We start from the raw sequence: 13449 nt of genomic DNA, 5'->3' as shown, positions 1-13449 counted from the left end.
AGACCGCCCCCTTGATAAATACATTTAATTATAATGCAGCCAGCTGCAATGGATCATGGACTCTGATATAGTACGGTAGATTTATGTCTGGTAGGCTGTATGGCGGATCTTTGTTAAGATCCATATGTCACGGATAGGATCTAAATAAGAGACATGTAATCATTTAGGCTACAAAACAACACCATGTTTTTATTTAACAAAATAATGTTGGTTAGTCCACAACTACTGTACAAAAAACATCAGGAAGCCCGCCGGCTCCAAAAACGAACGGGAGGAAATGCTCTCGATTTTTAATTCTAATTTAATCATCATCTTCACCACGATCGTTTATGTTTGCCGAATTTACATGAAAGCACTGACAAATATGAATATACTGTAGTAAACTTCATTAAAACTTTATTAACGTGCCTAAACTCAGTAATTCACTAAAAATATTTGTACGTGGCCACGTATTAATATTTTTCTCACCAATGTCACCAGGGGGGCACCGTAGGATTGTACTCAAGATGTTGAGTAAATGATGACATAACTCTACTCCCAACAGCATGTATCTTTTATCAAGGCACTGTTCTCTTTAAGTATACATTTTGAGCAGCTCCATAAAAAGCCATTGTGTCTTTTATGAGTTACTGTTCACAATGAAAGATTTGATGGAGTAAGATGTTTTATACGTTTAATAGCTTTTCTTCTTTCCTAAAACGTACATATAGTTGAAGAGGAGACCCTTCTTGCAGAATATAACCTCTGAGATTTGGATGCTTAGCGATTGCGGTTTTGCCGTTTTCTGTGATACTGCTGCTGGTTTATAAAGCACTGAATGGTTTAGGCCCAAAATACATTTCTGACCTCCTGCTAAATTATGAACCATCCAGATCCCTCAGGTCTTCAGGGACTGGTCAGCTTTCTGTCCCCAGAGTCAGAACTAAACATGGAGAAGCAGCGTTCAGTTATTATGCTCCAAATATCTGGAACAAACTCCCAGAAACCTGCAGGTCCGCTGCAACTCTGACTACTTTTAAATCCAGCAAGAAGACTTTTCTTTTTGTCGCTGCTTTTAATTGAACTATTCATATCTTAAACTGCACTGTAACTTTTATCCATGTATTTTTCCTTTTAATGTTTATTTTATTATCTTTGCTTTTTAATGACTGTTTTTAAATGCCATTTTCTTAATGACTTTCATTTTTGTAAATCACTTTGAATGACCTTGTGTTGAAAGGTGCTACATAAACTTGCCTTGCCTAAGAATAAAATGACAACAAAATTGAAACATCTTACATCTTGAACTTGTTCTCAAGCATTTAACATATTCACTTCCTTGTGTTGAGTATAGGTACAAAGCCTGGTTTCAGACCTTTGAATTTCTGCTCCCATCTTTTATTTGTTAAGCGAAACAAATATAAATCCAGTCTTATAGTCAGTAATTTAGATACTAACAAATCAACAACAGATCAGAACTTGTCGTGTTCTGATCTGTAGTATTAACCTTTACAGGCCTCCATTTGCAGATAAACCACATTTCCACTTTAACAAATTAATTTGCCCAAATCAAATTTGCCAGGAACAGTAGGTTTCCACTTCCCTCGCTTTAGCTCTGCATTTGGTCACTTGCTTTCATGTGTGAACATTTTATATTTTCTCTAAAATGGCAATGACTACAGTGTGTGAATAGCCTAACAATGCCACATATTTGTTTAAAACATTCAAAGCTACAGATTACATTTACAAACTGTCTTTACCTTTAAAGTCCATCTCACAAATGTGTCTAAATCCAATCCAATAATTGCGGAGATGTTTCAGTCAGGACCAAAGTGGATGAGTCACTGACTAACAGACTGTCATTGCCATCTATAGCCACTTCATTAGAGCAGCTAAAATACACTCTTAAAATAGAATCTACAAAACATTTAAGACAGTCAAATATTCGGGAAAAGCACACTCCCAAAGTGAACGCCCCCCCCCTCCCTCTGTGGATAACGAGCTCAGAAATATAATCATTATGATAATGACGATTATCATTAATAGAAATAATATAAGGCGTAAATTCACCAAAAGTAAAAAGCTACTATAAGGAAAACTATTACGGTTGCATAACTCATGTAACTCCCATTTAGCTAATGGTGGACCAGTGTTAGCAACTGCCTTCTTTAAGACACGTAAACGCTTCAACATTTTGAACATGACGGAAACTATTTGAGAATTTATCTTTTATATACCTTGAACGTTTTTTTATATTTTGCTTCCCTTTGTTATAATAATAATAATTATTAGTGTCTGTTTTGTTTCTAACATGTTCAATAAATTGTCAAATAAAAATATGTACTGCTGTATTATAGGAACAGAATGTCAGAATGTCGTTTTGCCATAGACCTTTTTTCAGGCATTCAAAAATCCCATTTTCTTTGAGGCCAGCGAACTGAAAGTGCTGAAATCCTTACTTTATTCCAGGATTTAGGGCTCATTCCTGTAGCACTCTATACACGTTTTTGTTTTCCCGCCAAAAGTTTCATCATTTGATCATGTCTGCAAATATGAAGCTGGAGACAGGATTATGTAATGTTATCCGAGCTCACCAGTCAATACTAAAAAACAGTGTCTTAATGCAACAACATGTGCCCAAAAAGCTCACTAATTAACCATCTTTTTGGGATAACCCATTCAGTCATTTATGATACATTGGATAACGTTAATCTCCTGAAGCACCGAGCTAACTTGCTGCTCGCTACACATTGACAGTGGTATCAATCTTCTCATGTAACTTCCACTGAGAAGGACAAATTAGCACATTTCCCCAAAAATGATTTAGTTTCCTTTACCTTTGGTAACATTATGTCCTACATGTCTATTTCACTAGCGAGTAAAGCTCACTGTCAAATACTTTTGGTTGACGTGTCTGTGGGCGAAGATATAGGAATTCCCCTTTTATAAAATTACTGTTTGGATTTATGTTGACTCCATCTTTTCACCCTTACTAAAAATGTGTTCGTGGTGATGCAGAAGAAAGTCAGTCAATAAAATCACTATAAGGCTCACTTAAGGAAACATAAAGGCAACACGATGGGGTCAGTCTCGTATCAACGGAAAGTGGAAGCAATGATTAGATCTTTCATGACACCGTGCTGCATGGTTCACAACACATTTCACTTTAGGGACAATTCACTGTATGGTTGGATTCGAAAACACAATACCATTTGTATTGGTTGTTGTTCCAAGTTGAAGAGTGTGCCTGTCAAGGGCTGCACTACAATGAGTTGGTATCTTAGAATCTGTGGTGTAATGCTGGGAATGTCAGTCGTTTTCTTTGTGGTTGCACATTATTTGTTTGGCCAGTAGAGGGTGCTTGTGTTTCACAATTAAATACTGAGGTATTGAAATGATTAGTCTGTCGGAAATATGCATAGGAGATACAAGCTTTGAGAGCACGTTATGAAGCAACTGGAGTAATGGAGTTTTAAAGAGATAAACACCTGCAAAGGAGGAGAAATGCAAATAGATGTTGGCTGAAAATCCTAAAACATACACATGCTATTATGTGAGCACTGACAGTGAAACAAATAACACTATCCCAAAGGGACCTCTTACTTGAGTCACTGAAACTAACAGAAATCACATGCCTCTCCCATGTCTGTTGTACCACATGCTCACTGCACTCAAAGTCTAAACTGTACAGTGTAAATAATGCAATAAGAAATACATTATTTAATCAAGAATAAATTAAATAGCGCATTTTGTGTCACTATTAAGAAAACTAGTGTCCTATTAAGGAATTTACCAATACTGACATACGTGAATGGGGGGATCTTATCTTGATTGACCATGACAGAACTTCACACAAAGCATTATATGAGTGGATTCATCATTCTGTTAAAACAGCTCAAAATAGATCAACAGGCCTCAGGGAGCTTCGATCTAACCCTGTCAAATGGTTTTATCTAATACAATCATACCATCACACCCATGTAAAAATACATTGGCTTTATGTGAATGCACCCAAGAGTTTTGAGTGTTCAAAAAGCCACCTGTGGGTTTCATAAGTCGGGTAACAGTTTGAAAAGAAAAACAGTTCAATGGGCCTGCTGGTCAGTTTCAAAGTGTCCATGATGGGAATACTTTGTTGCTCGGTTGGGTTTCATTGTGTGTGTTTTTTCTTGAATGAAACCGATTATGACTCAAGTTTCATTTCAATAACCATTTAGAGTTCAGCTAAAGTCACAAGTGGAAGACAATGAAGCAGAAAGAAGTGGCTCTTTGCAACAGCAGCTCCCACTTGGGGGCGAGAAGAAAGGAACATAACTAATTTCACTCACTGCTACATTCATTTAAATGTGTAGATTTAGCTGTTGTCAGCTCAAATATTTTGAGCCGATAAACAACACATTACATGTAAACATTTAAAACGTGTTGCGTCCCTCCCCGTAGAGCGATATACATGAAGGCAAATAAATGAAAACAAACTCTTCTAAATGAATGAGATCGGGTACCAGTGAAAGAATGTACTGTCGGTCCCCCGTCATCATCTCCCACTCTGTTTCTTCTGTGAATCTATAAAAGTGTGCACTTAACCACAAAGGTGAGGAAACTGTGATTAAAGCATTTCTGTTTTGTGTCTGGAGCCCTTAAAGGTAGGGTAGGTAATTTTGGAGAAACCAGCTCGTTAGAGTTAAGTTAGAATTTGAAAATACCCAGCCGAAAAAAATCTGCCCTTTCCTTACAGAGCCCCTCCTCCAACACACTCGAACGCGCACATGACCAATGAGCGCACGAGATAAGTTTGTGCACGAGATGGAAGGCTGACAGGCAGGTAGGCCATCCAGTTACTTTAGCCGGGCCGGCTCAGATGATTGGTCGCGCCACGGCTTCCACAGATATTTTATTTTAATGTATTTATTGTCAAAGCATTTAATGTATTCATTGCTATCGGGATGTTAGAGCGTTCCATGGAATATAAAAAGTGTTTCTGAAGTGAATTACCTACCCCACTTTTAATGATTCCGACTTTAAAACATTTTTTTTTTATATTCTGATGGGCTGAAACTAATTATTATTTTCAATTTGATTAAGGATTAATCTACAATGTTTTCCATTTAGCCTGAAATATAAGAAAATAGTGAAAAATGTCGATCCTTCTTTCTCAAAAGTCTAAAGTGATGTCTTGAATACATGTCATGTTGCATCAGTACGAAACCCAAAGATATTCACTTGAATATGACAAGAAACTGGGAAAGGAAGGAAATCAATCGATTTAAGAGTTTTCAAACGCATATTCTGCCATTTTTGGATGAAGAACGAGTGACGGCAATTACAACCATGGTGCAAATTGATGTACGTGTGAAAATGAAACCTTCTCACTTGCCCGTAATTCAAACATTGAGAGGTGATGAGTATTATGTATTCGCTAGACTTTTACGAATGACGCCTCATTGTTGCAACTCAATGAGTATTCCATGGTATTTACAGCTACCATGGTAAAACATTTACTTCTAACTTTAAGGACCAAAATGTTCTTTTACTCCGTAGCTTTAGTTTCATAATTCATTATTGATTCAACAATTTTAGTAAAAAGGTTCAATTGCAATTCCCTCTAACTAGTTGTGTTTTGATATATTTAAAAGGTCCCATGTCATGCTTTTCTGGTTATTACCTGTCCCCTTGTGCGTTATGAAGGTTTGTATGCATGTAAACTAACAGGGAGTCCCATTGACTTGCATAGAGCTCCCTGGTTGGTAATAGACGAGTTGGGATCGCAGAGAAATGCTCTCCGCAGACCCATTCTCACAGCGTTTATAAACCTTTTTCTTACTCAATATCAAGCCACACTTATTGTTTTTACTTCGGCTGTGAGTGTTTGTGTGTGCTCAGGATGAGTTTTGCGCTGTCCCGCTGTATCGTCGACCCGGAAACCACACCAGTAAGCCAGATCATTGAGCAGCGAGCCTCGCAACGTCCCGACCAATCAGAGCACACTGGGCTCACAGGGAGGGGGGGGCAGGAGCTCCAACAAGCCGTTTAGGACAGAGAGTGAATACACATACTTTACAGAGATGCTGTATGAGAAACCAATGTGAGTTTGGAAAATTGCACAATGTAAATCTATTTTAGTAGACCTCAACAATGGAATTATGATCAGTAGAAATGGCCATGACATGGGCCCTTTAATATACTTGAAAAAAGAAGGCATGCTGCTCTATGGAATAGATCACAGTCCCAAGTGGAAGGTTAACGAAACAAACAGACGTGGGGCAACTGAGACCGGGTTATCATTGAAGGCAACTCCAGCGCTACAGACTGTGTGTGTCGTCCAGCCTTGCGCTTATGGGTCCTTGGAGTGTCGAGCAGAAATTGAAATTAAACTATGATTCAAACCCCAAACCCACTCTTCCAATGACTAGTAATCTCATACTGATCATGTTCTTTAAACATGCTGTAAATGTTCATATTTTAAAGGTCAAACTTTGCATTCTTTTGTTGGATGGATTTTAAGGAAATCTGTTATCAAGGACGTGGAAATGTTGTAAACTATCGACCAGGGTGGAGAAAACTACTTTTTGACTTTAACTACCACCTGCATTACAGTAAGACACCAAGACTTGCTCCTTGACATTCTCCCTGAGGATGACTTTGAGGTGCCTCAGGAGCAATAAACACATTTTGTCTTCTTCAAAAAGCCATATCTTTAAGTTTGGGTCACTTTATCCATGATGTCAAGTGATGCAGGAATGAAATTGTGCAGCAACTCAAAAAACACCACCATTCATCAGGCAACACCTGCCCTGAGGACTGCTCGTTGGATCCTGATCTCAAACCCATTGTGAACATGTGAGACAACCTGCAACCCAACAGCTGGAGACGGGACCTCTGCCTGCAGTGAGTCGAGCAGCTCTAGGACCTTCTCTGGAGATGTGGCAGCGCCCACAGCTCCACATTCAGAGGATCATTGAGGCGTCAAGCAGGAGTGAATGCAACAGGTGATCACCAAGATGGACTGCTGGACTTTTGTAAATGGATTTCTCATTTAAGTAGTCTTCCTGTTATCATTTGTATTTCTAATATTGTAGTAGTAGTAGTAGTAGTGTGTTGTGATTCATGTCCAAGTATTGATCCAAACGTACTAAAGATCCTAACATTTTGATATTTCTATCAAAAAAACTATAGTCCTTTGGCTATGGCCTTTTAAACCAATGTGTTAATGCGTACATCTCTGTATCAGTAAACTATACAAACGTATATACATTTTCTATTCTGACCTATTTGTTAGTAGATAACTGTTGTAACTAGTGTTTATTTTTCCTATCTTTGTTTGGCTTTGTTTTTATTCTATTTCTATATAGTTGGAACTGTGTGAAATTACAATAAGAGCAACATAAAAATCAGCACGAGTCAAATTCCTTATATGTACACAGCGCTGGCAAGTAAAGCGGATTCTGATAGAGACCTTCGGTCTTCTTTAGGTTCCTTTATATTGAATACATTTGTGAAGTGTATTTGTAAGTGTAAGGTTTGATGGCTTTTGTTCAGTTTGTAAATTCTACAGTAGTGGGAGAAGGAAGAAGAAGCTGACCCCAGGTCAGCATTCAAAAGAAAAGCAAAGAAATGTGTTTGAGAAGACAGAGATGTTGTTCCCTGCTGTTGGTATGAATATAAATGGATGCATATGCGAGTGTACACGAAAAACTAAGGGGTTCAGACTATAGCATACATGTATTATATTATTTTCAAGCTATTAATGGAAAAAAATCTGACTTAATAAAACCCACAAAGGGTTATTTAACCACTATACCCACACTCATTGACCGAAATGATGTCTTTCCCTAATCTCTAGCTTGCGTGTGAATTCAACTGTTCTCTTTCTTCATTTGCAGGAGGGGCCAGGTTTTTCTCAGAGGCTCGGAGGAGCGCAGCACAAGGCAGGCTGACACTTCCAAATCATCTTCATGGAAATGTGACACAATCTCCCATCCGCTGTTTGGTGAAGTCCAGGTGGAACTTCCTCCAAGCACCTGCACTGATGAATCCTCCAGTCCCCCCTGAGTCTCTGGAGGACTCAATTCATCCTCCTCCTCCTCCTCCTCCTCCTCCTCACCAGATGCCCAGTTCTTTTTCATTCAAAATCCTATCCCAGCTAATGTCAGTGTTTCTGTTTGTTTCTGAAATCACAGTGTTTCTGTTTGCTTGTTGGTGTTGATGGTTAAGGCACTGTAAGTTGTAATATGATGCAAACGTTTTCTCTGATCCGTGGAAAGTTCTTTGAGCATGACAGAGTGACAAGGAACATTGTGAAATGCAACTTAGTTCCAATTGCAAACCAAAACAAAAAGGATCTTGCCTCGTAGAGGCATAGGACTACTAATAATTATGCTGACAAATCTGGAGAAATTGCTGGTGATTGAACATGGGGGTTTGAAAAACACGTCTGGAGATGGCTATTATATTTAGGGAAGTTAAGAAATTCATTGTTCTAAAACAATAATGGAATAATTTCTTACATATTGAGAAATAAATACACACTTAGAAGTCTTTTAAGCATGCAGTCTGTAATAAAATGGAGAATGCAGATCCTAGTGCGCAAAGTTGTGTTGGATTTCATTTAGAAAAAAAAAACTAAATTATAATGAGTTTTTAATGTTGGAAGAAAAATCGATTAAAAAGGTTTTCAAGTGTCTACACATCTGAAATAGGACTTAAGGTTGTCTAACTTATTTTAATAATCAGATATTGAAGTTGTCAAAATTGATTTTAAGAGAATATAATGTGTGGCATGATGGGGTTCAACATTTCAAACAATGAATAATGTTGTGTATGTGAGCATCTTCGTGCATACGAATGCGAAAACACACTGTGCTTTATGTGCACGGCAGGTTATAGTGATGAACACATCAGTAGCTTATGTCACAGTGCGAGGCATGTTTCTGAAGTAATAGACTGTTGCCAAGTGTGTTGATGTGAAATGACTTCCTTTTTACCAACTTAAGCTCTTTCCAGCTGGTTTGCATCATTCAGTGAAGGACTTCTGCAGCACGTATTCTTCAGTGTGAACCTTTTGAGTTTGCTAGACCTTTGCAAAGTCCATCGGAATGAACATCAGAGCAGTGTTTCAATAAAATGATACCAAATCACCCTGCCTACCCAGAACTCCCGAAACACATTCGCTTTGTGTTGTAGTTACTAGTTAAACCAGTTATGAGACAGGTTTATGTGAATCCGTGAATCCTGACATTGTTGAGACACATTTTGGGCATTTAGAGTCAAAAGAATAACTGTAAAAGTGAGCATACTTACCCCAATGCTGACCCCTCCTACTTATCAGTCATCACAGAGAGAGAGAAAGTGTGTGTGTGTGTTTGTTTGTTTGTGTGTGTATGATCGTGTGTGATTGTGTTACGTAGTGCTAGGATTCAAATAGGGAGGAAAATCTGAAAAGCCAAAGAGGCCTTTTGTGCATGGTGTATAAACTGCTGTGTGATCTGAATGTGTAAGAGTAGCGAACGGTACATACACGCTGTGTAAAACTTAGACGATGGTATGGAAGTGGCCTGAACCTCTGTGAGACTGGGGCCGCAGGCTAAGTGAGACACAGCCTCCTCTTGCCCTCCATCATCTTCCTTCACATCCTCCTCTTCACGTTCCTCAGCATTTACTGCTAATCTCTTTGACATCCGACCCGACCTCTGAACCTGTGAGGAATATATTGGCTTAGGTTAAAAAATAAAAAGGTAGTTCATTCTATAACAAATATTTACATTAAATCAGACAGAAATTAGAAAAGACTAAATAAGAAAACAATTTGCTATACACCTTTAAAGTCTCTCTCAATTTCTCTGTGTCCATGTTATAAAGAACTTACCGTTGGGTTGGGTTTGGCAGTGGCAGCTTTTCTCTGAGGCCGTGCTCTGGGCTTGGGCACTTTAGGAACAGAAAGAATCTTCATAGTGAAGGCGGCGTGCTGCAGGATGCAGTCAGTGCCACAGTAAACAGAGTCTTGAAGGGCTTGTTTGGAGCATTCGGGTCCAATGCACAGAGGAAGAGAGCTGCCTGTCTCCATCTCAGCATCGGGCTCAAGCTTTGCCATCATCACAGGAGCCTTCTCCTCGTCCTCCTTTTCCTTCTCATCCTCCTTCTCCTGCTGCTGCTGAACCGCAGACAAAGTCTCCTGAAACCAGAGACTTGTGTGAGTAAGCAATGTAAAAACTCCCTTGGTTGTGTAGGTGTGAACACTGCATAAGGATAACGAGCCATCTGGAGATCAGTCACAATCAAAATGAAATTCTAACCTTGAGTTCTTTCTGCTCCTCCTGTTCTTCACTGGGTGGACTTAGCGTCAAGCATTCAGGAAAGCTAAGCTCAGGCTCTGGTTGAAGTTGGATCTGCTTCCTTGTAGTACAAGGGGGGCACACGTACTCTTGCCCTTCCTTCTCCATCTGACGACCCTGTGTTGCACTGATACCAACACAGTCGCCATGAAACCAATCCTGGCAAATGTCACAGCAGATCATGAACCTAGAAGAAAACAGCAGAGATCAGGAAGTGAAACCGACAGATGGTTGAGGTATGCAAACCCCCAATGCCCCAGAGAGGTTGTTACCAGAATATACCTTTTATCTTGCTTCTGCTGACAGATGCAGTACAGAGCATTGGAATCAGAGCCGTCTGCATCTAATATTCGTGAAAACTCTTCTACGTCAGTATCTTCTTTCTTCTCCTCCATCTCCTCCTCTTCTGGTGCATCAGCGTACTGGCCAGAAGTCATATCAGTAATGTGGTCTAAATCAGTGTCTATGATTATGCAGTCTGAGCTAGATTGCTGAGTGGGACTCAGAGTGATGTCAGAGTTAGCAGAGGATATCACTATTTCAGCAGGGCCTTGTGGATCATTTTCTTTGTCTTCGTCCTGAAATTGCTGCAGCATCTGATCAGCGGGGTTAACTACCACCAGCTCATTGTCGTTGTCCTCTTCATCAATAATCCTTGATTGAAGCGCCACTGCCTTGCTTCTCCCTCTGCCCCGTCCTCTACCTCTTCCCCTACCTCTTCCTCTGCCTCTCCCCCTTCCTCTGGCCTTTCCTCTTCCACCACTCCCCCCTCTACCTCTTGTGTCTCCCTGTCTGCCTTTTGAAGCTATCTGCTCCATCTGCATCAGAGACATATAATCACTGTCCTCTTCCTGACTAGATATCAGAACAACGTCATCATTTTCTCCTCCTGCCACATTGTCAGGTGCAACAGGCTGAAAGATTTCCATCTCATCAGCAGATTCATTATCATCAGGCACCTCCGTTTCTTCCATGAGTTGGGGTGGCGAGGCTTCAAGGGAGCCAGTGACTTCCAAAATGTCAGGGATTGCCAGTGTGTCTGACATGTCCAGTGCCAAACCCTCACCTCCACCAAGCAGTGAGAAAGCAGTGTGGAAGGCAGACCCGCAATCTTGCCATGAGCTGGGGTCTAGGCTCCCTCCTGCTGAGGCTTCGGAGGCGGGCTTGCTCTCCTCTGATACCGGTGACGATGGGGCAGACCACTCGAGATCATCTATTACACTCCTGGTTCCACGGGAAACTCTCTGGGTTTCTGGAGAGGGCTGGGGTGTTGGGTTGGATCTACGACCTCTGGCTCTGCGTACGGGTTGAGGACTGGTTGTTAGGTCTCCAACTTCATCCAAGAACTCCCTTTTGGCGATTGTTGTCCGTCTGAAGCCCCAGGACTTTTTAACCTGAGACATGGTCGGCCTAACACTCGAACCAGCCTCTTCTGGCTGTTCTTCTAAAGAAAGACAGAGACAAAAGGGGTTAACAGAGCTCAAAACGTTTTCATGTGTATCTTTAGCACCAGTCAGCCCATTTAAGAAACTCATCAAGTGTCATGCATATAGCACTTTAAAAAGCAAGCTTCAACCCAAAGTGCTTAACAAAAACATATATATAAATGGAAAAAAGTATGTATTTTACCATAATTATAATCATTGATGATGTCGTTATCTTCCATTGGATCCATATTGACATGTGTTGGTAGCTACGAAAAACATAGGATGTAATTTGTTAGTACATATTAATAATTTTGCAAGTAAGATGATGAATAAATGCAGAACAAATATGTACTTTTGCAAGCAATGAGGAAATGGCTGCCAAAGCCTAATTTTCACCAAATCATCCACATTAGTTTATGAGTAAATAGTAGGCTTTTCCTTTTGACCTTTTTATTTTATAATATTATTAACAACTGCTACATGAAAATGCAGACATGGTCATCTATTCCACATGGAAAGTTACTAGAAAAGCTTGTACATCTACTTCATACAACATGCATTTAATCAACGTTTCATTCGGGCCAGTGAACTAAAACAAATATGGTCAAATACAACAGCCATACATCAAAAAGGTTATAATGTTCCGTTTTTGCAATATGGTCTTAAATATGCTGTAGACCGCGTTGTTACTAGTAAATGTAAATCCTCAATTGAGCAATTACTAAATGCCTTATCCAGCTGCGTTATTTACAAATAATGTTTGTATGTATTGAAAACTATTTCACGGTTGGCAGGTGTGTTAGGACATTAGGATTGTACCCATAATATGTCTGGTGCAAATGCAGTGCTGGTGTGCATTTTTGCAAAGACTCGTGAACAGGAGTGATAATTATGTGTACAGTCCATAGGGTCCAAGTACTCTGAATGTACTGTAAGAAACGAAACAACCACCCTCACTAGTCACTACTAGATCTCAGGCAGCTGTGGAAGTGTATACATGAAACGTCCTTCTTGTGCAACGATGCAAAGACTACTTCTTAGAGATAGTAGTTGTCCTGACATTGTTCTCTTGCACCTCATTTAGCTAGCTAGAAGCTAGCTCCTATACTGTGAGCTATGACACGCTACGGAGTTAAGTGTCTCCAACGCTGCCCACACAAGAGTCACATGTTGTACGAAAGTAAATGAACACCGTCACTAAAACTGAATTCGTACCTTGCATATGAACGTTTTGTTTCCAGTTATTATTTGATTCGCTCAGCTTGCCAGCTAGCTAGCACAGCCTTCCATTTTCTCTGCCTTGTTGTTTCGTAATCTCGCGAGAACTACTCACGGGCGTAAAGCTCTGTGGTTTCCTGTCCAGCTTGTCTCAAAAACTTAAATCCCACCAGTTAGATTATTTATATTACATTACATTGCATTTAGCTGACGCTTTTATCCAAAGCGATTTACAATAAATGCATTCGACCAAGAAGATACAAACTTATATAAGTACATCAGGTTTCATAGAGCCAAAACATTTCAACTGCTACTCAATTTATATTAGATATATTAACATTAACACATGTGAAACTCACCTTGAGTTTTTTTTTAAATAAACAAAAATAGTGAAATATTGAGACAGAAACGTTCGACTTGTTACTTTCTATTCATTTACCCCCCAAACATTTATTGTATTACTTTATTTAAATGATTGTTTATCCAATCATTTGCTT

At 39.6% G+C, this 13449-nt stretch overlaps 1 protein-coding gene across 1 annotated transcript in view; it reads right to left on the bottom strand.

Moving 5' to 3' along the window:
- LOC117449194 (uncharacterized) overlaps nt 1-13030 on the bottom strand; it is a 31792-nt gene extending 18762 nt beyond the window's left edge. Inside the window, exons 1-6 of the mRNA XM_034086665.1 lie at nt 12950-13030; nt 11937-12000; nt 10590-11751; nt 10269-10494; nt 9842-10147; nt 9494-9671 (exon numbers count right to left, since the gene is read on the bottom strand). Coding sequence (XP_033942556.1) covers nt 9494-9671; nt 9842-10147; nt 10269-10494; nt 10590-11751; nt 11937-11982 — 1918 coding nt within the window. The 5' untranslated portion in view covers nt 11983-12000; nt 12950-13030. The remainder of the gene's footprint in view (nt 1-9493; nt 9672-9841; nt 10148-10268; nt 10495-10589; nt 11752-11936; nt 12001-12949) is intronic.
- Nucleotides 13031-13449: the final 419 nt, after the last annotated feature.

The sequence above is a fragment of the Pseudochaenichthys georgianus genome, chromosome 7 (genome assembly GCF_902827115.2).
Source record: "Pseudochaenichthys georgianus chromosome 7, fPseGeo1.2, whole genome shotgun sequence".
Classification (NCBI taxonomy): Eukaryota; Metazoa; Chordata; class Actinopteri; order Perciformes; family Channichthyidae; genus Pseudochaenichthys; species Pseudochaenichthys georgianus.
Note: the sequence above shows the minus strand (reverse complement) of the source record. Positions and strands in the feature narration are given on the sequence as shown.